The sequence below is a fragment of the Molothrus ater genome, chromosome 9, assembly GCF_012460135.2.
Source record: "Molothrus ater isolate BHLD 08-10-18 breed brown headed cowbird chromosome 9, BPBGC_Mater_1.1, whole genome shotgun sequence".
Lineage (NCBI taxonomy): Eukaryota > Metazoa > Chordata > Aves > Passeriformes > Icteridae > Molothrus > Molothrus ater.
This window is the reverse complement of record NC_050486.2, coordinates 28,468,621-28,496,039: the sequence shown is the minus strand read 5'-3', so window position 1 is coordinate 28,496,039 and position 27,419 is coordinate 28,468,621. Positions and strand designations below refer to the sequence as shown.

At 43.4% G+C, this 27,419-nt stretch overlaps 1 protein-coding gene across 17 annotated transcripts in view; it reads right to left on the bottom strand.

Moving 5' to 3' along the window:
• The window catches only part of NFIA (nuclear factor I A), a 349,114-nt gene that overhangs the window by 48,274 nt on the left and 273,421 nt on the right, over nucleotides 1-27,419 (bottom strand). For 7 of the 17 annotated variants that reach the window (XM_036387934.2, XM_036387930.2, XM_036387932.2 and 4 more), the window contains 3 exons: nucleotides 14,110-14,196; nucleotides 12,989-13,027; nucleotides 4,440-4,568 (listed from right to left, as the gene is read on the bottom strand). The exons of 3 other annotated variants lie outside the window; for them this stretch is intronic. In XM_036387934.2, coding sequence (XP_036243827.1) covers nucleotides 4,440-4,568; nucleotides 12,989-13,027; nucleotides 14,110-14,196 — 255 coding nt within the window. The remainder of the gene's footprint in view (nucleotides 1-4,439; nucleotides 4,569-12,988; nucleotides 13,028-14,109; nucleotides 14,197-27,419) is intronic. 7 more of the 17 variants (XM_036387936.2, XM_036387948.2, XM_036387941.2 and 4 more) reach the window with 4 other exon arrangements.

The following is a 27,419-nucleotide window of genomic DNA, read 5'->3' as shown; positions in this document are numbered from 1 at the left end:
TCACTCACACACAAATTAGCTGAACAGCCTGCTCCTTTAAATATTTCCTATGTCACAGGCTAACTCTTGACAATACAACAAAGGTAGAGTTTTAATTACACGGTCGCTGACTTTTGTTTAGCTGGAGCTTTAACCCTTTGCAGGTCTCCCTCTCTGCCCTCCCTGCCTGGGCTGCAGCAGTTTGGGGATTGTGGCATGGCTAAAGCCCGACCTTGAGGCCATCTGTTGGGAAACTGCTTTTCCTTCAGCACCAGGTTGCTCCAGAGTGAGTGCAGAAAATCAAAATCTTCCCCTGCTCAGGCAGCTGTCCTGACATTGTAAACTGCATCATGCAAACTCATCTGATGGTCAGCCCTGTGCTGTTCGTGGCTTCCTTGCCCTTGTGGTGTGACTCTCCTGGCTCTCTGACACCACTCTCTGTGTCTGGTTTGTTTTTGTCAAAATCCAGAGGGAAGTAGAAGGTGACACCACTGTGCCAGCTGACAGCACCAAGAAGCGGCCACAGAGACTCGTGTGACAGAACGGGACATCACAAAATGCCTTTGTACAGTGTACACCAGGAGCCTTCACTTTGATTCCCTTGGAGCTGGCTGACAGGACAGCGAGCAGGCACCAGGACTTTGGTGACCCAGTGGAGGATGCTGATAGAGAAGGACACAGTATCTTTCCAGATATGTGACATAAAGGTTTTGCCACTTTGGCATGGACAGAGAGTACTGTGCTGCAGCGTTTCCCTGGCAGGCCTTGTCCTGATAAAAGTCTAAGTGGCAATGGTAATTATGGAGGAAATTAATATAATGGAAACCAGTCCACTAGTTGACTTTCATCCCTTCTTCTCACACACCCCCTTCCTTGGGTTCTTGCCTTCGTGCTGTATTTCTTGCTTCTTGTAATTGTGTTTCTCCTTCATTTATCTTCCTAACACACCATCTCATTGTTATTTTCTTTCCTTTCCTTGCCTTTTCTTTCCTTGCTTTTTTGGCTTGCAGGATCCACACTGTCATATTCCATGGGAATGCTTGAATGCTCTGCAGCACAGGCTGCTGTACATCCTGGCTTTACAAGATCGTGGTCAATTTAACGTTTCAGCCAGCTCCAGTTATAAAGTCACCAGAGTGTAAGGAGCAATACATGGAAGCCTAAAACCATTTATGTAAATACTGCTGTCACCCATAGTATTTAAATCCTTCACTGCCTGGTGAAGAGTTCAAGTGTTCTGGGAAGCTTTGTGAGATGCCAGCAATCCATAATGGCTTTGCAATGCTGGAGTGCTGTGGTGAGCTACGCTGACCACCAAATAATCTCATTTGCAGGTAACAAAAGTATGCCTGAGTAGGAGAGAGATCTGGCTGCTCCAATTTTCAAGGCATTGAAATAAATTCTAAAACTGATAGTGATGCTAAAGCCACCCTATAGGTGATCAATTTACCATCTGCCAGACACTGAATCCTAACCACGCTGGTCCAGAGAAGACATATGGTGCATTCATAGAGTCATGCCCAAAAAACTGCCATCATCAAGTGAGGCTCCATGAATCACTTTGCTAGCTTATCACCAAAGAAACTTGGATCTTGCCACCATCTGTTGGAAGTACTGAGGAGTCACTGAAGCATTGGCATCCCTGCGCCAGCACTTGCTGCACATCTGGTCTGCTGGTCAGCCAGCTCGGATCCTCTCTCCTGGCTACTGCCCAGCTGGGCTGGGCACTGGCAGCAGCACCAGAGCTCACAGGAACGAGGGCACAGCCTTCCACAGCACAGCACATCCAGGCAATTCCACGAGAGCAGAGGTTTTCCAACTGGTTCGTTGGGTGGAGCACCTCAGAGCGAGGAAATCCTCTCAAGGATCTTACTCCTCCTCCAAGGAAGTTTTGTTTCCAGAATGACTCATTGTGGGGACCACAGGGAAGGGCATTCAGTATCCTGGGACACCCCAGCATCAGATGTGCGGTGTGTTCCAAGGGATGCTTGGAAGCGTGTGAAAGATTCGGGAATATTCCCGAGAAGTTATAAATCGCTGGTTGTCAATGCCAACACCTGCCATGAATAGTCTACAGCTTCTTCTCTGCTGTCTATTTTGATCATGCTTTACAAATGCATCTCATACACACATCCAAGTGATAAACTTGCACATACGAGCATGAGAAGGAGATGGAACCTCCTTGTGATCGTCGTGTTGGCTGAGGAGCTTACTCTGGTGGTGACCTACTTACTCACAACTCCCCTTCCTCCGAAATCCCTCTGCACAATGGAGATTAAATCCTGCTCTTTGTTTTCCAAAGACCCCTCAGAATGACCTGCCACTGACCATTTACATAATGCACCTGTGTCCAGAGGGAATTTAGCCTGTGTGTGCTGTACCATCATCCCTGCAGAGGCACAACTCCCAGTCACTGCTGGTGGAAGTGAATCTCTCAATTATATCCTCTTATACCACAGCATTATACTCTTTATGTTGCCACTTCTGATACCTGAAAAGCTTCTCTCTTCTGCTTACTGTCCCTAAAGTACGCCGGAGGCGATGGGATAAAGAACAAAGCTGGATTTGCAGAAAATAATCCATCTCAGTGAATCACCCTTTACTAACAGAATGATTGTTGCAGCAGGGAAATAAACACAGCCAGTGTGCTGTGGATGGAGAATACTGAGGAGGAATGTCCCAAAAGAACAAAGGATGGAGTCTGGGACAAGATTTTTTCAGGATGATGGCACTTAAAGAAACCATGGATGGCTGAAAGTCAGTGAGACTTTGTTTGCGAACGAGCATAAAATAGAAGATGCTTCTAAATGATGTTGCAGAAGAACAGTTTTGGTTAACTTTTTAGGAACCATGACGATTTAAAAGCTGTGTTGCTTCTTTGTGGAGTTAGTAAAGAACATCTCCTTCCAAACAAACAAAATGTGGGACTGTAATGATTCTATTTGCTTTTCTGGCTCCCACTGAATGTTCTTCTCACGTAGCCAGTAGAAATCCCTCAGTGCACAGAAAAAGTCTTGTGAAAACAGACTGTAGATGAGATTTAAACAAGGCCTCACCACTGAGACATTTCCTCTCTCAACCACACAAGAATCCAAAGCACAGAGGGTCTAAACAGGGGCAGACAAAGGCAGTCAATGATCTTAAAAAATTAGTGTGAGGTAAAACACAGCTAAATAAAGAAAGGCCTATTAACTAATCAATCAACAACTGAAATCTAAAAGGCTGAACTTCTAAAAGACAGGAATTGGGAGTCAGCTGATGTGCACTGAATAGAATGTTAATGGAAGCTTCATATTAGTCATACTTGTATCACCAATTATCAAGGCTTTTAAAAGAGGACATATTTGCCAGACAGCTCGGATCCAAATTTCAAGGGAAATCTCTGTAGAGCTTAGATGCCTAAATTTCTTCTGAGGATCTAGGTGCATGTCTAAGGGTAATGAATAATTTTTATGGATTAACCACAACAAATCAAACTACAATAAGCAGATTTAACAAAGCACAAAAACCTCCTGAAGTGCAAGTCTGACCTTGCTTCAACTTTGTGCAACTCCACCATTTCTCACCACATCACCTGGATGTGCAGACAAAGAGGCTCCTCCTGGTTTATGCTGCCCTCAGTAAAACCACGCTGATGCCAAACAGACATTTCCAGATAATTTCTAGGATGAATTGCTAATATGCATTTTTATGCTTCACCATTCGACCAATTCCTTAATAATCTTCTCTAAATGAGACAAAATTTCATAGCAGAAAGAAACGTGTCGCAACCATTCACTCCTATTTTTATATCTTCCAAAGAGGTTTGTAAGAGGATTCATTCATTTGTGTCTCTTCTATGCCCAAGTGAGTTCCTTTTCAAACGTGAACTCCGTATTGCATTTAGTTTTCTAGGCTAAATGCAAATGCATCTTTCTAACAAAACTGTATAAACACATCTAGACCCAGAGGACATCTCTTTTACTTGGAAAGTCAGTCAGAAGAGTACTGAGAAGGAAACCAGCCAAAGTATTGCAGGAACCAACTTCAAAGGAGTCCCCTAACAAGGCACACTGACACCAGCAGCACAAGAATAAATGACTGGCAGAAGGAAGTCCACAGAGCTGGAAGACAGGCGTGGGTCAGAAGTGATGGATGGGTCCCTGTCTCGAGCAGTTGGACCGAGTCAACGTGATGGATGGCCACGAGCAGAAGACACATCCTGTCCCTTTCCCCGCACCCTCTTCCAACAAAACCCCAAGGCCCCAGAAACCAGCGTTTCCACCTGGGGTGGTCGTCAGGAGCTCTCCCAAAAGCGGCCCAGCCTAAGAGAAGCAGCCTCTGAGCCCTAAGCCCTGCTGGGTGTGGCGCAGCCCCTCGCGGGCGGTCCCAGGCGGCGATGGCTTTCCTGGAGCGGCGCTGGCACGGCCACGGCGCCCTGGCTGCCCTCCAGTGCTGGGGGCTCTCGGGAAAGGCCTCACCTCTGGGTCCTGTAATGACAGGTCGATGGTGCTGTGTGAAAGCCGTTCCAAGGGAGGAGGTCTGCGAAGGCGAGGGACTGCTGAAACCAGACTTCTCTGACTTCTTTAATGTAGTTGGCGATGGCATTCCTGGCAAGAATGATTGATAAGTGCAATTTAATAATGCTAGGTCATGGAACGACAGCCTATGCATTGTGAAAGGGGGTGCAGAAGCAGCTAGACACACTTAAAGGACAAATGAAACGCAACACAACAGCAAGCTGAAAGCTCACTTTTATTTGTGGGGTTTTGTTTTTCTCAAGGCAGAAGCAGCCATGGTTTGCTCTGAGCCATGAGTACTAAAAGGCAGCCATATTTTTCTTATAAAGCTGAAATACAGACAAGATGCAGCTTATTATTGCTACTGAAACCTACTCTGCTTTATTTTTAGAAATCTGTAATAGCTGGAGCATTTGGATTTTTACAGGTTTTTTATGAGTTCTGTCTTTCACTCCTTGGTTTTAGTAGATTATTGCAAATGGATCTTTTAAATGTGCCGCACGACTCAAGGCACGACCAGAGAATGGAGTTCTCTGAGTTCAAACTCTTCCTCCCCTCACTCTCTTGACTTCAAAGGTATTTGAAAGTTATACATTTATGTGGCTCTCTTTCGCTTTCAATTTTTTTTTTTAAAGGGTGAATGGTATTTATGTCCTGATATTAGAAGCTGCACTGGAATTATTCTGGAGTTGTTACAATGCCCTTGAACTGCATCAAAGGCTCCCAATGAAAATCAGAGTTAAGTTGTCACTGGGTGAAACCTCTGCCATGGACAGGCAGAAATGGTGTGGTACTCATCTGACTGGTTTGGTATACAGGGTGAGAATAACTCCTGTTGATGCCATAACATAGCTGTGGTATCAAAAAAATTAATGGAATGAACACATTGCAACGGGCTTTTAAAACCCGAGCCTTTTCTGTGTATGGTACATGCTTGGATGGAATAATTTTACAGGATATAAATGAAAAGTATGCATGTTTGTCTGCACTAGCCTGTATTTTTGCAGTTACAGATGCATCTGGGTATTCTGACTATCAGAATGTATTCTGAAAACTCAAGATTTCCAGTATATACAGCCCATCAGACATTCTGCACATCCATAGGGATACAGCAAAACAAAGGTGGAGATTTCAGGGGGAAAAGCAAAATATCACGTAGTGTGCAAGTTGAACTTCCACCAGCAAAGTAATTTAATTTTATTTCCAACTCTGTGTTTTATAGTATTTAATTGTTAAAAAAGTAAAGAGAGAGGCCTGGACAAGATTATCTCTGGGCTGTATTATTAACTTTATATTTAATAAGACTAGTTTTATAGTCCCTGGGATGTTGATTGCAATATGCAGGAGCCTTCTTGTACTTTATACTCTGCACTGCTGGGCCTTAATGGTTTCAGTGAGGCTTTGGAGTTTATATTTCTGTAAGTTAAACAAAGTGAGGGGATGGTTTGAGTTCCAGTGTTGTACTTGCAGCTTTCTGCCTCAAAACTTGTTTGCTACAAGGTTTGTTGTTATGGTGGCTTTTAGGAAAGGTTACAGACTTAACATTTGAAAAACCAAAGCTTAGAACTGACTATGGTGCAAGAAAAATATTGGGTTGGGGGTGTAATTTTTTGGGGTTTTTTTGGGAAGTTTTTGTCTGTTTGTTTTTGGTTTTTTGTTTGTTTGTTTTTGTTGTGGTTTTTTTTTTTTTAATGTGGTCTTAGGGACTTTGGAGTAGGAACAAAAGCATAGATTAATTCAGTTTTGGGGGAAGAGAGAAAAGGAGATTGAACTGAGGTGTTTCACTGAAATATTCCAGAGCAGCCTGCTGAATTTCTGCTCCAGTGGGATGTAACTTGGTCATGGCATGTCCACATTCAGGGCAAGGACACTCAAAGGAATTAATGGTGCTGCTGACCCAGATTTCCCTATGATGGAAGAACTGGGGATGGATACACCAAAAGAGTGTCAACCCCAGCTCTAAGTACAAAATATTATGGACACTCCAAGAGACTTTTATGCACAGGGGAGGTCACTAAAATTTTCCAGCGTGGGAGCTGCTCCAAGAGCAAGGTTGTGCAGCCCATGAGCAGGGACCCAGGTGGGACATGAGTTACCTGAGCCCTGGGCAGGTGACAGAGGCCAGGGGAGGAATGAGATCTCAACTCTGTGGCCCAGCTGCTCCCTGCTTTCCCTGGCTACAAACCCTCTTCAGGGCAAAGATAATAAAGCTTCTGAAAAAAATGAAACAGCTTTTCTTTTACCCTTGTGTTTAAAAAAACCCCTGCAGGACTCATCTCTAAACCACAGCAGGGTTGTGGAAGGAGGGAGTGGAAAATGGTTAAAAGCTGCAGCAAGTTCGTGTGATTGTGTCCAAACACTGGAACTTGAGGAGCTACAAAGAAGCTGATGAATGACCTTGAGTGTGGCAATGCTGAGCAGTGGCATGTTCATATGGGGATGGGTTTTCTAAGGTTGAGGCAGAGGCTTTCATGTGAAAATAGAGATTTTAATGTAACCCTATGCAGGGAAATTGAGTAGAAAAACAAACTGAAGCGCTGATAATTGGTTGCTACTTCTTTTGCTCTATTTGTTTGTTATCGTTCTGATTGCCATTATTATCACAAGTTTGGTTCATTTATTTATTTTTTTCCCAGGGTATTTTGAAATGTATTGGTTTGGAACAGTCCAACTATACCATGTTTTTGTTTTGTTTGGGGTTTGTAATGACACATTTTATTTTGAGTGATCACATCCATCAGATCTCAAGAAAAAAATGGCTGCTTCCTAGTTCAGAAGAATATGCAAACAGGAGCTTAATTACATCACTTAATATTGACCAGGAGAAAGAAGAAGATGAGCTTGCCAGCTCATTTCCAAAGCATGTTTTGTCCTTTAAGAGGGGAGGGTATGACAGAAAGTTAGGCAGTGCAAAGCAATTAGCATCATTCACATTTTATGTTGCGCTAGCATGGTGCTCTAGCAGCAAAATTCAAACATTCTTTGAATGGGTTAATAAAAGAAGAAATACAGTCGGCATGCAAGAAAAAGGTTTCCAAGAACAAGCCAAAATATGTCCCATTCTTCTAAATTTATCACAGCCATGTCACATTATCCTTGAGACTGCCAGGAATGTCAATTTTTTTGCAATTTAAAAAAAATATCTCATTTAGCACCATATGTTTGGTTAATGTGCCTGATATATCCTGCGTATTCTTTAGTCCATCCATTTCTAATACTCATTTTCTTCTTTTTTTTTCCTCCCCTTGCTAAGCCATATGTTACAGCGCTGGTCATTCTATCGAAGCTCCTTTCGGGAGCTGGGAGCGAGGGGACTCCTGTTTAATCACCCAGAAAAACTTTGAATTCTACAAGTCTCACTTAGGTGAGCAGTCTCAACACTTGAGTTAGTTGTAGGTGCCTGGTGCCTATGAAAATCAGGCCACCTATGAGGTGGCACAGCGTATGTTAACTGTGAGGAAGGAACTAAAGGTAGGTGGCTAAACATTGAATTAGGTGTTTAATTTCTGGCACCCACGTTTGAGACTCTTGGCTAGTTTTAAGGGTCTTCTGCTCCAAACCTAATGAGTTTTAACACATTTAGCGGCCTCCAGTCCGCAGGGCCCCTCCTGTGCTGCTCAGGGATGCAGGAAATTAAAAAGTTAAGGCTGAAGGTAGCTTGGGCAGAGCTGGGGATGCATCCCGGGAGGATGGGGCTGCCTTGCACAGCTTTGCTCAGCGTCGGTCCCGGGAGCCACTGCACTGAACAGCAGATTTCAGCACTTCACAGGACCCCGAGGAAGGGGCAGTGCCAGCTCTGAGGACACCTCTGAGTCCCTGCTCTCCTCTCTCTGCTCTCTGGTGCAGGGCTGCAACAAATTAGAATCTCCCCCAGCCCGTCTCAGCTGCGCTGGCCGGTGGATAGGGAATGGAGCCAAGGATCCTCCCCGTTCCCTGCCTCTCTCCATCCATCTGCTCTGAGCAAGGAATAAACAAGAACAGCCAGAACACAACGGCTGGGTAACCCAGGTGGGGGTTAAAAGTGTTCCTTACTATTCTGTGGATAGGACTCTTGTCCAAATCACAGCCACACCTGGCACTTTTAGGGAGCACAGCTTTCAGAATCCAGGTCTGAGTCTCCTCTCAATGTTATTTAGAGTGAGAGAGACGAAAATCAGACTTAGTCTATTTTCATCTTACGGCAGCTTTTAACTACAGAATAAATGGAGAAGTTAATTGCTAAATAAAAGAAGAAAATAAAGGGATTTGTGGCATAAAACGCAGATGGAAGCCTGAGTGGGTGTGCTACTTTAACTTACTGTACTTGTGTTCATGTGATTCTATATGTATGCCAAACATATATGGTCTGAGCCTGATCCCATTAACATAAATCTGTTTTATTCACTGGACAGAGGGAACCTGATCAAAGACCATGATGGTGCTAAATGGAACAAGATGTGTACTTTCGTATTTTTTTCCAAAAGGAAATATTAATTTGACATCGGTTTTTCAGTCGAGAAGAATTTTAATTGCAGTATACAATAAGCAGAAAATTCAGACAACAATAATCTTGAAACTGTTAGCAGCATTATATTTCTATCAAGGAATTTGTGTGCTTTTTTTTTCAACATTAGAGCTTTCTGAATTTTCATTAATTTGGCATTTCCCTAAACACACGAGTTATTATTTTGTTCATTCCACATCATGCATCACACCCTTCTGCTCAAATGCATAATGCAAGCGCAAATGGGATCCTTGTCCTTGGGAGACTCTGGTTACTGGAGCCATTGGATGTTGAAGTCCCGCAGAAAGACTTTCCAAAACTCTGCACTTCGCAAACCTCCAGCCCAAGTTTAATGAGTGCACAGGAAAACTTCGTGTTCCTCATCTTCTAAGGGGCACTGGAGCACTGTGGTGGGTTTAATTCCTCTACCTCCTTATGTTTGCCAGTACTAGAAACGCACCACATAAGAGTCTTCCTTGAGTACAGCTAAAGGTCTTCAAATGTTCATGTATGAGGCTGATATATATTTAAATGGACCAGAAAATGATGCGTGAGAATTGAATGCACAAATCCTCCCCAGAACAAACAAGTATCTGTGAACCTCTTTTCCATGTACCTGCCACGTTCCTTACTAAAAAAAATCAGGATTAACTCTGATGGAGTCAGTGGAGTCACAGCAAGAGGAGAACAATCCCCCTTCTCTCCAAATCTACACCTGAAAATCCATCCAATTTCACTTGATTAATTACTGACATTATTCTACCTGCACACATCTCACACAACAACTCCATCTCTCGTTAGCTGGGTTTGTAGACCAGCTCATACTCATCTCCAAAGACCTTTGGATAATTACCCCAATATTCCCAGTAGCTCTCTGCCACTAGACTCTTGATGGAGATTTCATAACAAAAGCTATCAGTGAAACATGGTCTGGATCCTCCTTCCCAAGGCACACTAGGAAAAGGAATCATGGAAGCTCAGGTATTACCAGGTGGACCATGAACTCAACAACATGCAGAACAAACAGATGATGCAGAAAAACAAGCCGGCTGTTGAAGGAAAAAAACTGAATATATGGGAAGCATTTTTCAAGGAATTTTCATCCTTTTGTGCGAATTATTCCAGCAATTCCACTGAAATCAGTATCAACAGAAAGGCTGATCAGCTGCTCTATTTTTTCCTTCAAATTCCTGGGGAATTCTTAATTTCAAGCTTCTTGAAACGTTGACGGCTACCCTGCTGCCAGTCATAGCAAGTCTGTTCAATTTAGTGCTGAGCAAACTTTGTCATCAGCCGAGATACGATCACACTGACTGCCATCCATCAGTTTACTGTATTAATTGCTCCAGTATACACAAAATACAACACAGATGGAAATTCACTCATCCTAATGAAGTGCTCTTTAGTTTCTACGCTCTGAATGGGTACTGGCTCCCCTGGTTGCAGCCGGAGTTACCATGATCACTGATTAACTACCTGCCAGCGGAGCACCTCGCTTCACGAGGCTAAATCCAGCTTAATAAACAGTGATTTTTACAGAAGAAAAATGAAAGCTCCCCCTCTATCCACTTATCAAACTGCTGCATATGCATCACCAACACACACATCCAGTTTCCTCAGAACTCGACATCTGACAGATCATCAGGAAAACAGAGCTAATCTATCCGTACCCATCAACATCGTATCATAGGTGACTGCCAGATACTTAAGAAGCCATCCAAAAGAAATGTCACAACTCTTTTTCAAGACACTACAAAAGAAATGTCCAAACAAAATAAAGCAAATGCACGTACAAGTAAATGAGCCAAAGAACTTAATAAAAAGAGATTGATTAAAATGAGGACCAGAATGTTCAAAAAGGACTGAGAGAGAAAGAGAAAGAGAGGTGCCAAAGGCGCATTAAATGGATTCAATGGCTTTAGGTTTTAAATGCTTTTGGACTCCTCAGCAATTTTTAGCCAAAAATGATAATTCAAGTTAGAATCAAAATTCTGATGTCACTTAGGGAAAAAGAAGGCTGAAATTTCTCCTTTGCAAACGAGCACAGATCCATTTAGGAAGGAGAAATATCACTTTATAGTGATGGACAACCTTGCCTGCAGAATTTTAAAGCCGAGCACTTCAATATTCACAATAATTTTTAAATCCTACCCCATGAAAGTCTGCCTAAATTGTTTGGTACAATGTTCTCATAGAGTGTATTACCTTGTCTGTTTGTATCTGTGTTTACAGCATCATCTGGATTGTTTTAGGTCGCTTAAGTTAGGCTTCATTCCTGCTCTGCCACCCAAGCAGTTCTTTCAATAACTAATAAATTAGCACTGAAATCTAACCAATTTCTTCAAAACATAATTTCATGAGTTATATATTTAAAAACTTTAATGAGAAGAGCAATAAACAGTAGGATAACAGTTCAATTCTGCCTTTGAGTTAATGTCAGCTTCGGCATAATTTTCCATTGTATAAATATATATTGCAAGGAGAATAAAAAAAAAAAAAATTTCTAATGACGTCTTTAGACATCTCGTCTAAAATTCATGACTACATTTGTTTCATTTCAAATGCTACTTGAGAGTTTTTCAGCACACTTGGCAGATTAGATATAGCAGCAGGGACAAACTGCAGCCATCCATAGGAGAATATACCTTTATGTGGGTGCTTTGGGGATGGAACATCTATAGCTGCAAGGCAAAAAATGCCATCATAAATTTGGATGGCATTTACAAAGCCCTCTAAAAAGTCTTTGCATATGATTATAGCTGAGGTATGATATTTTTGCAAGTAAAAGACCCAGAATAGATTTATGTTTCAACTATATCTTCCTGAAGATGCATATGGATCCTAAATTGCGAGTGATACTAAAGGGAATCTTTAGTAACTGAAGAGGATGGAGTAAAATTTTGGGGGTTTTATTTATTTATTTATTTATTTAATTTTCTTAAAAATCATTTGCTCATTATTTGCATGTCATCAAACCATCATTGGCTACCCAGGCTATATATAACAATGATGGCTGCTGAACGCCCCAGGCATGAGATGGAGATGGGTAAATATGCAGATTTTCTGGACTTGTGACCTCAGTTACTGCATGGTAATGCTTTCAAATGACTTTTATGATGACAAGACTAAGTTTGGTGCTAATATTGGTTTTGAAGATTTAATCGGTGTACAGTGCCATTGGACATGTGTTTTAATTAATAAAAGAGCTGTGGTCAGGATTGAAAATAGCCCAGGTGATTTACCACAGACTGTAAAGCCACCTGATTTCTGCACAATTTGCAGTGAAGAGTTTATAGGTTATTCCAAAGGAAGAAAGAGTTGCAAACTGAATTTGTGTGCATTGTACCAAGGGATTTATAATTTGGCAGGTCGAGAGTGGACTCATGGAACTGTTCTGTTTTGGTATCCAGTGGTTCCCGGTGTTTTCACCCTCTGACAATTTGACAGTCACGGGACTGAACCCTCCACAACACCAGAAATGATTTGTAGCTGCTGTGCTCCTTCCTGGGAATGTCCATGTCCAGCTGCACACTGGAATGGCACTGGGCACCTGCCACCAGGCAGAGAGACTGAAGCCACTTCCCCACAGGTGACACCAGCCAGGTGAGCTCAGCCTCCCTCCTCTGCATCCCCAGTGGCTCCAGGATTCCCCGAGGGAAGGCAGAGCACTTTGGCATCGTTTCCAGAGGAGCCTGGATGGCCCTGCTGCCTGCAGGAATGCTCCTGGGAGCTGCCCAAGCCCCCTGCCACCCACTGGGCAGGTGAAGGCAGAGAGGCAGAGGGCTCCCAGGGAAAATCCCCCTGCAAATTCCATGACAACAGGCACGGCAGGGGCAGAGGTGACATGGGAGTGCCTCCTCCAGCGCTGGCACTCCGGCAAAGTGCTTGGCACCAGCTCTGTCCTTGCTGGACACAGGAGAATCCACACCGGAGGGGGCACCTGGCACATCCCCCCCAAACCAACACAACAACTCTGTGCACCGAGAACGAGAGAGAGCATTGGCATTGTTTGAATAAGCACACCCACCATGAAGTGCTCCGCGGTGTTCGGGGTTTCTTAGATATCCTGATTTTATAAAAGAAAGTAAAAGAAGAAAAAAGAAACAAGGTGAGAGAGAACACTATCATATTTTGTAGCAAGCAGGATACTGTGTGAAATCTTGGCCCAGTGAAGTGATAAAGGGGAAGCTTTCAGTTTGCTTAAGGGAAAACTTACGAGCAAATAGTGAAATTACCAAAATACCACATTGCAGAAAATGGGTGCATTTAGGTTCAATTAAGCTGTAAAAAGGAAAATGGCACTTTAGCTTACAAAAACCAAGGGACACAGGGAGCTATCAGAAGCAACTTTACAAGATTTGTGTGCGTGAGGATGCTGCTTCACTGGACCAAGAAAGCTACAGTATGGGACAGGATTTTTCTTTTATCAGACACTTTTGCTAGATAGCTTTGTCCAACCTCAGAAACTGCTGCTCTGGCATTATGAAATAATCCTACATAACTTGATCTCATGAGCTTAGGAACACAGAAAAATAGCCATGCCAAATCAGATTACAGGGATCCACCTAGTCCAGAATCCTCTCCCTGACAGTGGGAACTAATGGACGCCTAGAAGAGAGTAAAAATCCAGGGAAAGCATACAGTGGTAATTCTCCAAAACACTCTCCCAAATGATTTGTGATTCAAGGACTTCTAGGACAAAGTTGATATCATGCTATTGAAGCTGCTCGAATCCAAATGCACAGATTCACATCCCCCCCCTCCTCCCCTTTTTTTCTTTTTTTTTTGGATTTCTACCCCCATGAGATTTCTACCAGTCACACAGAAAAGGTTTCACAGTTTGGTGCTGGCAAGTCCAGCGTTCTTGCCACTAACTCAGAATGAGCTAACAGCTTTCAAAAGCCCAATGATGTTATGTGTATAAGAGCATCCAACACTTTTTCCTACGTAAAAAAAGTGACACGTGTGCTGAGGTGCTCTAAGTGTAAATACTTTGGGAGATTTGATTTTTTTTAACCTTTTATTAAAAAAAAAAAAAAGGCAAAAAAAAAAAAGGCAAGGATCTGGCTGTAAATTGATATTAACATTTTTCAGTATATGTGTAAAACACATGTTTCAGAAGAATAGAAGAGAGAAACTGTCACTCACTGGGAAGCTTTAGAGCTATCTGGCTCCCTGGGAAACTGCATGCAACTATTCTGGTGTCCAAGGGTTTGACCAGTGAGTTTCCTCTTCCTGCAAAGAATGAATGCAGAAGTAATAGAAAGTCTGAGGGGGAAGATTTTAGCAAATGGCTAAAGATAATCCTATTCTGCCCACTCCAGCAGGTAGGAAGGAGGTGGTGGTGGTGGAAGAAAAAGGATGGGAGAGGAGAAACGCCTCCGTGTCCCTCCCAGGAGCTGGCACAGGGAAGGGAGCACTTGAGGGACCCAAAGGCTGCAGGCAGCTCAGCCCAGTGAGATCCCTTTGTGTGTGCTCACCCCAGCCCCAGCCGCACAAAGCCAGCACGTTCTGCTCTGATTCTCAGGGCCTGGCTGTGGCTCCCTTTCGGGATGGAGCACAGGGACTGGAACTCAGCACTCCGGGCTTCGCTAGCACAGAAATCCCAAATGCCCAGACAGGAACACTGGCTTCTTAAGCATCCTTACTATCCACTATTCAGGGGGATTTTTAGAAAGTTTTAATTTTAATTTTAATTTTCTAATCGAATCGGTGCCTACACATGATTTTTTTTTTTGCTTCATTTATTAAAGAATCAGTGAAAACAGGGGTTTAAAAAAAAAAAAGCTTATCCTTACATTTTTGATGGCATATTGACTTTGTAAGAGTCTACAGGCAGGAGTGATATATCAGGGAGTCCCTATAACTTTACTTAAAGCAAAAATTAGAAAGTGATCGGAAAGTTTTATAGAGGAGAGCAGAAACATAATTTTAAGCCTCTTAAAATTGCCTGAACTGTGAAATCAAGTAATGAACACTAGAAAAGGATCTGTCAGCTGGAATCAAAGCTTAGACTAGTCAGCATTTTCTTCCTAAACCTTATTATGGCAAAGATTTTTCATCTCTGCACTCTGCTCAGCCCAACAAATAAACCAAGTTGACCTCCACCTGTTACCCGGTGAAGTTGGCTGTCATCTCTGACTAAACCCTTTTCTTTCCCTTCAAAGCCCTCGGCACCACTGAGAAGGTGGGAAGACACAGCTGTGCACTGACTCAAATTGATACCAGTCATAACCAGACAGTGTTTCACAGTACAAATTACAAGCAACAGAGAGGAGGGGGGGGAAAAAAAAAAGAGGGAAAAAAAAAAATGTAGTGCCAATGAATTCTGGAAGGGGGCAACATTTTTCATCCATTTAACAATGAGATTTTCATAAAAAGAAGTTCTCTTTTTTTTGCTTGTTTGGGGTTGTTTTTGTTGGGTTTTTTTTGTTTGTTTGTTTGGTTTTGGTTTTTTTTTTTTTTTTTTTTTGTGTGTGATATTATGGACTAGCATTTGAGGCAAGGAACATTTTGCTTATGCCATAGCAATGAACCTGTGCTAACACCACAGAGGAAGGACTGAAGAACATAATGGAAGCTATTTGTTTTGCTTTTATATTTCATAACTTGAATGCATTACACTGGTTCAAAGGGGTTCAGCTGCAATTGCACGTGACTTTCTGGACTTAGGAACAAGTCACAGCTACGTAATGCAACACTGCTAAATAAAAAAGAATTAAATATTATGGAACACAGAACAGCAAGAAATGTGCCATGAGGAAACCCGTGTAGCTGCTGCAGTCATTTCTTCAAATATATCATCGTGGCAAAACCGTGTGAGAAGCTTTCTAATACAAAGACATATCAGAAAAAGCCATTTCATATAAAGTTGGACTTCTCTGGGTGATTAATGCTACGTTCAACAAAGGAGACAGTGTCTGTCTAATTACATTAAATACTTATCTTCTAGGGATTGGCAGGGTGTTTCTGCTCAATGTCACTTTTCATGACAATGTAATGATAGATCCGTTTACTTACCAGTGCCATTAGCAAAAATTGTACTGTTTTCTCAACTGCCCTCATATCATGAAAATATTTGATTAACATACTGCAGCTTATCTAATACTCTAAGCAACATATTCTGCATAGTTTTCTCTCTATTAAAAGAACAAGATTACAGCTTGTAAAATTTTTATTGCACTCACACAGAAATAAATGAATAATGTGTGATATGTTCAAGTACCTTACTAGTTCAGAGAACAGGTTTATTTGATTTAAAATATTAACTTGTACTTGAAATATTAAGATTTTTGGGGGAAACAAGCAAATAAACAAAGTCAGTACTCTGAGGCACTACTTCCCATCCAGGTCTTAGTTATTATTTCCTTTTCATTTCAGCACATGTTTTGAAACTTTTAATACCTTAGGGGAGGGGAAAAAAAAAAAAAAGCAAAAAAAGCTTTCATTCCTTTGCTGAAAAATAGATATGGCCATCTCCCAAGTCTTTAAAATTCACCACATCGTGAACTGACTCTTCAGAGTCATGCTACTGTGCCAACATCCAGCAAACAATAACCCTCTGGAAGAATGTACCCAGCCAAGGCAGTTTATATAGTAACAAGATAATTTCATAAACTTATATTGAAGAGCGAGGCTGTGATGTAACATTCTAGCAGTATATATCAGCTACCTGATATTTACTAACAAGGTTAAACTCCTATCTGTTTGTCTCAGCACTCTTCATAATTCACTTTTTAATGGATGGACAGGAAAAGTCAGCAGTGTATGGCACAGATCATCTTTGAAATAGGACAAGACAGCTTACGGCAGTAGCTGCTCCAAAACACCCTTCCTGTTCCCACACAATCACATCAAGCCTGGACTTTGCAGCTACAGCGCTTCAAATTTACTCATAAACCCTTCAGGGGCGTGTTTCTATTTCCAAGTAAGCTGGTAGATTTGAAAAACAAAGGGTCCCAAGGAGGAGGTCCCAACAGAGCATCATTCCTCATCTGCTTGGGTTGGCACTCCTGGGCAGGAGAAGGCACGTGGGGAGCTGCCTTCCCAGCAGGTGAGGAGGGAGGACATCCACCCCATTTTGCTGAGGAGGGAGGACATCCACCCCATTTTGCTGAGGAGGGAGGACATCCACCCCATTTTGTCACAGCTCCTCGGGCTGCCACGAAATGGCAGCGGGGACGCACCAAGAGCGACTCGCGCATCCGCACAGCGCTGCAGGATCCACCCAAACTGCCTCCAAATCCCCTGCAAGTGACTCTTGCGGGGAGAGGATGACACCACAGCCAACTGCCACATGCGACTCTCCAAATTAATAATGGATTTAGGATATTCATTCCCTGAGCTGCGAGGGTTCGGGGTGTGTCCGCAATTATCGAGATATAAGTCTGACACACATTATCCTTCTATCAATGTCATCTCCCTTAGTAGCCAACAGATTATCAGCAGCTTTGTGATATTCCAGGTGTCAAAGAAGAATTAAAACCACAACAATTGCACAAACAAAGGGACAAAAGATGGGATACGTGTTTCTGAGCCCTGCATATCAATTTAATATGTGCAGCTGACAATGATGCAAATGTCCTCGGGAGAGAGGCAGCAAGATCCGTGCCCAAACATACACACACCACTGTCAGCAAGATGGCAGGGAACAGAAGCAGTAGGATTCCCAGCCCAGGACACATGCCTCAGCAGGCAGAGCAACCCAACGAAACAATCCTCTGGTTGGGGAGAATTTTGGAAGCACCTGATATGGAAAAGGGCCCTAAACAAGCCAGATGGTACTTTTAGCTGGCAGCAGAAAGTAGGAGACAGCCAAAAACATTACAGCATTTCCCCAAGAGGCCAGCAAATCGATTTTTAACCATTTTTTTTTAAAGTGACGCTATGAATATGAAAAATAATGTTTTGATGCCTTTTGAAATCACTAATTTTATGGACAATATACTTACAGAGGACACAACTGGAAGAGAGGAGAAAGCATTGGATTTTGACTTTCCCAGGGTGGCTGTATATTTGACATCAAGTTTCTATTCAGTCACTGCCACTGTTTACTCAGAATTAAGTGTCAGTTTTTGTTCTGGGTTATCCACATAAAATTAAGGAGAAAAACCCAGCAGAAGCAGAGAAATAGCACTGTAAAATCACAATAGCACAAGAGTTCACAGAGCATGGGAGAAATGTTGCTTTGTCCTCTTAAAACCTTTTCCCCCCAAAATTAATGGGTTTCTAGATGATCATTTTTTAACAGAGGACAAACAATTTCTCTAATACTTACAAGGTACCATTTGGTGGGGGATTTGCATAAGAAATACAGCTGTTTGGGGGAATGTTTTAATTTTTAAAACCTCCAAGCAGCCCGAATTTGCAATTTTGCCTGGGTGACAGGGGTCTTTCCAGGGACCAGCCTGATGCCAGATGTCCAACAGTCCCTTTGACCAGGAGCAGCTCCTTGCAGAGCACCTTTAGGTTATGTGTGGTTGTGGGAATTTCACTCAAGGATGGAGAACAGAGGGAGGCTGTAGGGACTGAAAGGGCAAAGAGAGGCAGAGGAGTCATGAACCAAGTGGGAATGAGCATCACCTCTGTCTCAAAGCTGCTCCTCACGTGTAGGACTGGCCACACTCTGAGGAAGAGTCAGGATGGTGCTTTACTTCCATTTGCTGCTATTTTGTTTAAAAGTAAAAGCAAGCCCTAAGACAGGGTTAAACCTGGACTACATCCAAAGTGCTTTCTCCTGTTCAGAGCAAGGTAGTGCATTAGTGTGCTGCATCATGGATAATACTCCTGGAGACAAACGTGGGCTGCTGCAATAAAACACTAAATGCGAAGAAAGATAATCCATACATTTATATTTTTCAAATCTCGTTGATTGTAAATCCTTACTTGTTTTTTTTAAATAAAATTATTTCCCTCCTATAAGTAGAACCCAAGGCTTTGCCTCCAGCCCTTGTTGAGATAAAACAGTCCCATTTTTCTCCAGAGTGCTGCTCTTGGGGCTGCAGGTACCACCTCACTTGTCTGGATTTTTGGGGTTTGAAGATCTGCACGCAAATCTATTGAGGCGAATGAAGACTGTGCACAAAACAGTAAAACAGCCTATAATTTTCCAGCTAAATTTAGCAAGAGGATCTCTTATGTTATGCTTTTTGGTGTATATCACACTAAAAATAGCAGTGAGCACTGATGTAAGGGAAGAGCAGAAAGGATGATGTCAGTAGGGCTGTGCTGGAGTGGCAGGGACAAGCAGAGGTGGAGGATGTTGTGGATCTCCTGCTCTTCCCTGGGCAAGATGGAACCAGAAGAGAGCTGTAGCCATGCCAGATGCTGAGGTTTAAGTTTCTTTGAAGCTGGAAACTGAAAGAACTTAAAACATCATCCCTTCTTTAGGCTCACTGCATTCACACCGCGAGCTCTGGGGTGGGAGTCACAGAAAACCCACTCTGGGTGGACAGCACAGCTGCTGTCACAGCACACAGGCATTTCTGCAGGTATAAGATGGCTCTGCAGCTACTGAGCCAAATTGTTACCTGAGCTGAGAGGCTGCTAGATGGATTTCTGTGCTTCCCTGTGCTCGCTGACTGCTGCGGTCAAAGTGTTGGGCAGCACTTAACTTGAAGGAAAGTAAAGAAAGTAACTGGGGAATGATTTATTCACTACTTCTGGCAGTGAAAAAGAAAACCACTAAGAAGCATCCAGCACAATGATCAGGCAGCAGACAAAAGAAGTGGTTCTTCCTCATGCAGCACCGAGCAAAACTGGAACTTTCTGCCATGGGATGTTGTGGGGGCCAAAATAAAGAATGAGTTAAAAGCACATCTCTGAAAGGCAAGTTCACTGAAGGCAGTCAGTCCCAAAGATGTGGACAAAACCTCTGGCTCATGAAACCAAGCTGTTTGCTGCCAAAATCCATGAGGCTGTACTCTGAAAAGCATCACTGGATGCCTCTCCTACTGTTGTTATCTTCCCTGAAGTGTCCACCACCAGCTCTTGTCAGAGAGAGTGAACTGCCTGTCTAGGTGAGCCTTTGGTCTAGCTGAGAAGAGCCATTTGTTCCTCTCTGTGGGCAGATTTTTGTAGGCTGGAATGTGCTGTACCTGGCAGTTGAGAAGCAGGAAAATTGCAGAGGGCATCCAGCACGATGAAATTAAGGAGAATGGCTCCTCACCTGGTGCAGAAGCAGGAGCACACCTAAAGTCAGTGTGGCAGAAGGTGTGGGAAAGAGAATGGAAAAAAAGAGATGAGATTTGGTCTTCTTCCTGTACCTGGTCCTGCACAGCCTTCTGGAAGTGTCCAAGGTCAGGCTGGATGGGGCTGGGAGCAGCCTGGGATAGGAGAAGGTGTTCCTGCCCATGGGATGAGCTTTTAAAGGTCCCTTCCAACCCAAACCATTCCATGATCCTATAATTCCTCCAGTCTCCTAACACCTCTCCTTGCACCTTTTATCTCTGGGTGAAAATGTTTCCTTTAAAATAAAGCCTGTTTTCTCCTCTCAAGCCAAGATCAAACATGTGCAGGGAGCACAGTAGCTGCACTGTGTGCTAGGCACTGGAGTGATGGTTGTACTGGGAATGTTAATAAACAGTGCCCAGAGCAGAACTTCTGCATAAAAAAAGGGTGTATGTTACATCTCTCCCCCTCTCCCCTGTCTCATGCAATATTTACACAGCTGTGCTTTGTAAAAAGTGTGTGTGGGGGGTTTATTATTATTTTTTTGTAACTTATTTACCTAAGATAGCCCAGCATCTGTTTTGTGGTGAGCTTCTTTCACAAAGTTTCACAGTTGCCTTGACTGATGCAAAAGGAGGTCATGCTCCTTACTCAGTGATCATAAAACCATTTGTTTCAAACACTTAGCCATTCTATTTGGCTAATTTTGCTCTGTTCTGTGTTTTTGGTTTGTCCTCTGCTTGGAAATGTGCATCCCTGGGGGAACCGATCTGGCTAGGTGAGTATTTTAGTTATCTGTTTTATAAAATGCAGAAGTGCACAGGAATTTGCAATAATATGCATCATTTACTGGCTCTCAATATGTACTGTATATTGGCTCTGAAGATTACTAATATTTTCCAGCTGCTTTCAAAAAAACTAAAAAAAAGAAAGAGTTCAAGGGAGTCTTTGCAGTGGGTCCTTTCCCATGACTGCCTACACAGGTGATGAAGACTTTCCTGTGTCCTGAAGAATTAATAAGCCTGAACATTTCTATACCAGCAGCATACCACAGGAGATAAAATATTGCTTCTGCTTCCCAAACACATTAGAAAAAGCAAGTCTGCTGATCTCAACTGCTAAGACAGCACATGAAAGGAATGTAGTCCATTTCCCAACCAAGATCTAATCTATAGGAGAGTTTATAGATCCAAGTCAACATCCTGAATTGGTCCCAGAAGCAAACAAGAAGACTAGTTCCATTTTTGGAAGACTACTTTTAATGCGTTTAATGCCATTTTGCAACTAAACAGCCCCATGCTGCACTATCAGATGATCTTCAAGGATCTCTGGGTCAGAGGAGACCTGTCTGGAGCTCACAAAGATTCAGGTTTGACAGACCCCAAAGCAGCAAGAAATGCACAGCCACAGTCACCCAGAGCAGCTTCTGACTTTCAGGGCTCACCTGTGGAAAGGAACTGTCTGCTTCTGTCTCAGTGCCAAGGAAGGTGGGAGTTTTCACTCAGTGTCAAAAGTGGAGCCCCAGACACATCATTGTCTTTGCTTTAAGTTACATTTTGTGGGCTGTTGTGGGCAGAGGGTGAGGACTCCCCATCCCTGGAAGTGTCCAAGGATAGGCTGGATGGGGCTCTGAGCAACCTGGGATGGTGGAAGGTGCTGCCTGGGGCTGTGGGATCCCTTCCAAGCCAAACCATGCTGGGATTCTTTGTTTTTCTGGTCAACAATGGGTGGCAACAAACTGTTGCTTGGCCACCAACAATATCTGAGAAAGTTCAGGCCCATGTATGACCAACACAGCGCAGCCATCCCAGGAATCCTGATCTCATTGGGAAACATCATTCCAGCCTTTGTCAGAGAATAGTTTTCCATGCAGGAAATCCTTCCTATATGTCTGTAAAAAGGATGCAGGTGATGTGAATTGTGTCTGGTGACAGAAATACCTCAGGTGACCTTACACTGTGCCAGTGCACAAAAGATCTGCTTTTCTCTCGGCCGCCGAGGTCAGTGAAAGCAGCACGTAGGGGTGATGTTAGCACCAGGCCAGTCAAAAACAGCTTTAATTTGATAGCTACAGGAGAATTCTTTCTGCATTTTCAACTCAGAACTCCTACAGCTCCATCTCCATTTTTAAATGATGCATTTCCTGACATCTGGAACTGGATGCAAGGAGCAAAGCCACAAGGCTGACCGACCGCCCGACTTCTCCGGGACCACGCTGAAGGGATGTTTTCCTCAGGGGATTACAGCAAAGCTGAGGCATGTGCTTCAACACTTGCATGGGATTACTAATTTTATTAAAAATGGAAAGTACACTTTAGGCTGAATCCCAAGGCCAAGTTCTTTGGTGTTGTCCAGAGTCTGGAAAAAAAAAATAAAAGGAGCCCTGGAGGGATGTGAAAACATCTAGAACTTCTCAATCTGAGCTGACTTTTCGGTGAGCAGTTCTTCCCCTACCTCCAGCTTCCTTCCATGGTTTTGAGGCAGCACTGCCAGCAGCATGGCAAGTTGTCACAGGTCTCATGCTACTACATGAATTGCCAAAGACAAGCTGAGCTATTGATCCAGTGGTAATTTGCTGTCAAAATGACTCTGTCTGTGATGGCAAATGAGCAATGTTAATCACTCGACTTGACGAGTGCCACTGTGAAAGACTGACAATGCTCAAAGCACCACCATGGACCTGCTGTGTTTTTCCTGGCTCCATTAAGTTCCTGGTCTTCACTGGCCTTGACCAATTAGAGTTTAACTTATCCATTAAGGTGCAGTTCTGGGAAAGTTCTGTTTAAAATAAACAACAACTTATATTGGTGAGTAACTCATCAGCTATGCAGCAGCCTGATTCTGATTGCCTGGCAGAGAAACACACACATTTTGTGCAGTATCTGATAAAAGATCTATAATGTGCTAACACAAACCTATCATGTAGCACCTGTGACTAACAGATTGTGATATCAAAGTCTTGATGCCTAAGTGCTCCTGTAAATGCATTAAACTTTTAGCGGCAGGAACTGTAGACTGCCAGTGACAAGGAGCTGATATGGTATTTCAGTAAAAGTTGATAAGTGTTATTGCTCTTAGAAGAAAAGAAAAATCTTATGTTCTTGAAAACCACTGGGCAGCTTGTGTTTTGATGGGATACTGTAATGCAGAGAGCAGGGATATGGCAACACATGGACTCTACCAAAAAAAAGACATTTAAGGGAAGCTCTGTATCCTACAGCTGCTGGAGTTCCTTGAAGTGTGTTCCCATCATACATTCCACTTCAAGCATCTACCTGTTCACTTGGAGTCAGCTTTTTAGGTGGCTGCCTGCATGTGGGGCCTTGTTGAAGAACATGTTAAAGAACAAAGTTCATCCTGAACATGAGGAACAACTTCTGAGCAGGTTGCCCAGAGAGGATGTGGAGTCTCCCTCACTGGAAACACTCAAGACTGTGCCCTGTGCTCTGGGATGACCCTGCTCGAGCAGGGAGGTGGGACCAGATGACCCCACTGTGGTCCCTTCCAGCCTGAACCATTCTGTGTGAAATGTTCCCACTGTCTTTAGATATTAAGTTCAATGGAGGAAAAAATGGCCCTGGTGCCTGCTGGGAGATGTGCTGAGGTGTGTAATGAAGCTGCTGCACCAGGCAGGTACAGGCAGAGCAGCTCTGGGACTGCCTGACCTCACACACTGAGAACCAGAGGGCAATTCAAAGTCACATCTGGGAAATACTGAGTAAATACAATTGGCAGGGATCCTGGATGTTAGACCTCCTCTGGTCTAAGGAAAAGGGATGTTACCTGGGCTTTGTCTTTCTGCTGTAGGCCTGTGAGTATCCAAAAAGTTCAGCTCAAGGAAATTGATTAAGATCATGAAATTCCTCTGTCTAGTTATGACCCAGTGAAAACTGCCCACTGCAGCAAGTCACTGAAAAGTAGTGCCAGAGAATTATTTGACATTGAATACTCCAGCTCTGCAGTTGAATGTTTTCCCAGTGAAAAGGGATTCTTTTTCTATTCCTTATTTTTTATAATACATGGTTCTCATGTTTTTCATCATATTTTCTGCAGTCAATCCCTTGAATCTTTGGTAGTAATGCAGCACAATCATTGAAAACTTCTCTGGGCTCTGAGTTAGTGCACAATGTCAAGGCCTTTGATGAGCCCACAGACCTTTTGCCTGAGGACATACCAGACACACTCTGCATCACTGATGATGGGACACACCACACATAAAATTTCATCTTCCAGGCAGTGCCAGGCAACAACTGTGCTTAGGGCATAAAGAAAATGATCTAGGATCTCCCTTATAGCACTTTCTCCCGAATTTCCAAGATGTAATTCCAAACAGACGTTGAAAACAAACTCTTGTGGTCATCTGAACTATGCCTGAGTGAGCTTTTCTGATGCATATGGCATAAATAAAAGTTTCTCAGTAAACATGGAGAAGTTTTCTTGCATGCTGAGGAGAAAGTCCATGCCAGATTTAAGAAAAGCATTATTGAAACAAGTTCTGGACTGGTTGCCTGCATGTGGCTGTTCCATAAGCAGCCATGGGGAGAGTTAAGTTACGGGTCACTGACACTGCAAGGGAAATACTCCAAAATGAGATTTCAGCTCCTCAGTAGAACAGAAATTCTTCAGAAACTGTTTTCAGACAGTTCCATGGATGGTGGCATGAGAACAAGCAGCAGCAGCCCGGGTGGTTCAGTGAGCAGTCACGAGTCTGACTTTAAAAGCATCGTCACCACCACAGATGAGCCCAGCAGTGTAAGGGGGAGCTCTCCCGTTAGAAATTCATGTGAAATTTTCAACCTCACAAGCCCCTGGAACTGCAGATATGTCTATCAGCCATGCAGTGCAAGAGGTATTACTAATTCCTTAAGGTTTCTGCACTGAAAGTCTTCTTTGTTTCCTGGGGTTTTCAAGGTGAAGACAGACAAAGGCCCAGCACAGCACAATGGGAGCAGAACATCCAGGGTGGGGCTGGGGCAGGGGGATGACCATGACATGAACAGTCACACCAGTCTCTCAGTGGAAAAAGGACCACAGAGCTCCAGCCCCTTTGCAAACCAAGCTGGTCAAGATCACAACCAGAGCAGAGCTGTTTGTCTCTTCAGATACCTCAAGAAGTGCAAGGAGTGCAAACATGAACCTTTTCTGGGATTACTGTCCACTAGGGACTGAACTACTGTGTGGAAATACAAGTAGAAGATGTAAGAATAAAGTAGAAGATCTAAGTAAAGAAACAAGTAGAATACCTAAGTAAAGAATCCAATAGGATACTCTGAATTTGCATCTTAAACATTTCTTTCCACGCCACGCTGTAGAAACACAATGGAAGCAGACTTGGCAAATACTATCCATGTGTTCCACAAAATGACTGAGGGAGCACAATGTGAACATTACTCCTGGACTGGATCAAGAGAATGCATTAAAAAAAAATTGCGTAAGTGGAATAGAGATATACATTAACTCAATGTTTGCTTATTATGGAATTAAAAAACGTATACCTGTAATTATGGCTTACCCCCATTACAAGCAGAGCTGCCACAGAACTGAACAGAGGCCAGCTTTGTGCAGGAGTTCAAAGCCAGTGTGATGTTGCCTTATTTTCTTACTAACATCATCTTTATCCTCTCTTGCCCTTCTTCTCGGTTAACAAGAGTTATGTACTGAAAGTGCTGAGATAAAGTAATGGTAAGGAGGATACCGCAAAAGGTATTTGAAAAGCAGAAGTAATTTACTACATGTCTGCTTTGTTTTACTTCCTAAGCCTTCCTGTTGTGAAAGGAAATTCATCTTTTCTGGCAGACTCCAGCCTTTTCAGGTCGGAGAGCTCCCCAGGAGCTTTCGAGTGCAGGTAAATGGATGTGAGACTCAAGGAGTACAGCCCAAGGAACATGGGATTAATGCTGGGGCTTGCTTTGGCTGTCACATCTGACGTACAAGGAGACTGCTGCACCCTTGGTCGCAGGAAATATCTGTAAAAGAAACAAAGCTGAGTCCTTTGCTCATCACTGCAGGCCTGATGTGCCACGAAGGGAGAGGTCGTGCTGCTGCTGGTGGTGGGTGAGGCGTGAAGGATCTACACCCAGGTGGGTGAAGCGTGGAGGATCTACACCCAGCAAAGTCCCACCATGAGACAGACACCAGGGTGCCTCAGCAGAGCAAGTGAAAGCCCAGAGGAAGGGCTGTGGATGGACAATAGGTTGCAGCCTGTGTCCTGCACACAGGAGCAGGCACGGGGGAAGCATCCACTGCCTGATGGAAATAGCACACAGAGTGGTTTTGTCCTCTTCTGTTCTCCGGCCAGTTTGCACATATGTTCTGAGCATACAGCCTGCCCTCCAAAGACCACTTACAGGGGCAATCACAGGGAAGCAAAGCAGGAAGAAAAGTATCCAAAAAGGGAATTTGTTCAAGAGAAAAAAATGGAGACAGATGTAGAGCGGCGAGTCACGGCTGGCGGTAAATAACCCTCTGCCTGGAGTGCTCTCCTTCTCCAAGAGGAGTTCACATATTCCATTTCATATTTCCTTTCTAGGAAGTCAAACCTTTGTTTTTCTGGCATTTTTTCTTTTTCCCTTCTGTATGGTCTAAAGCTTGTCTTCTCATTTGCCCTTTCTCTTCTAGGTTTTGCTCTCTTTGAAGTGCATTTGTTCCATCTCCCTCTCCCACAGCCCTGATTTCCCTGCACTGTCCCAGGCCACACCTTTCAGTACCACCCTCTCCCGGTGCCTGTGCCACCAGCACGTGCGTGCTTCACACCTGCTCCAGGGTTTGAGTCTCCTCTCTTTCTCATGTGCACATCTCAAAATTAAGCAGATGCGACACACAGAGATGGAATATTCATCCTCTCACTCCCATAAACCTGTCAAGGCATATAGGCTAAGAAGCTATCTCTGCATAAATCTAAATCTCCTGTGAGGAAGCAATCTACTCAAAGGCAATAAAGGCAAAGGATGTATTATTATCTTTGGTGTGGATCCTACTGGGCTGGGAGGTTGGCTGCTGGCTCCTCTCTGAACTTTCCTTCCCAGCCAGAGCAGCCATCCCACAGACAAGTCTAAGCTTCCTTTCCTTGGTCTGATTTCTTCCTCCTGTTGTTTGGCCAGTAACCCAAAGGACAGGGTTTAATTATGGACTTTGGAAACCTGGCTTGCTCTACTCTGCCAGCACGGGATAAAACCTCAGCCTGTCTTCTGAAACAGCCCCATTCTATGTGCACTGCTGATACCTGTGTTATCCCACACAGCACAAAGTGAGCTGCAGGGAAGAAGTGCCAAGCTAAACAAAAAGATGGG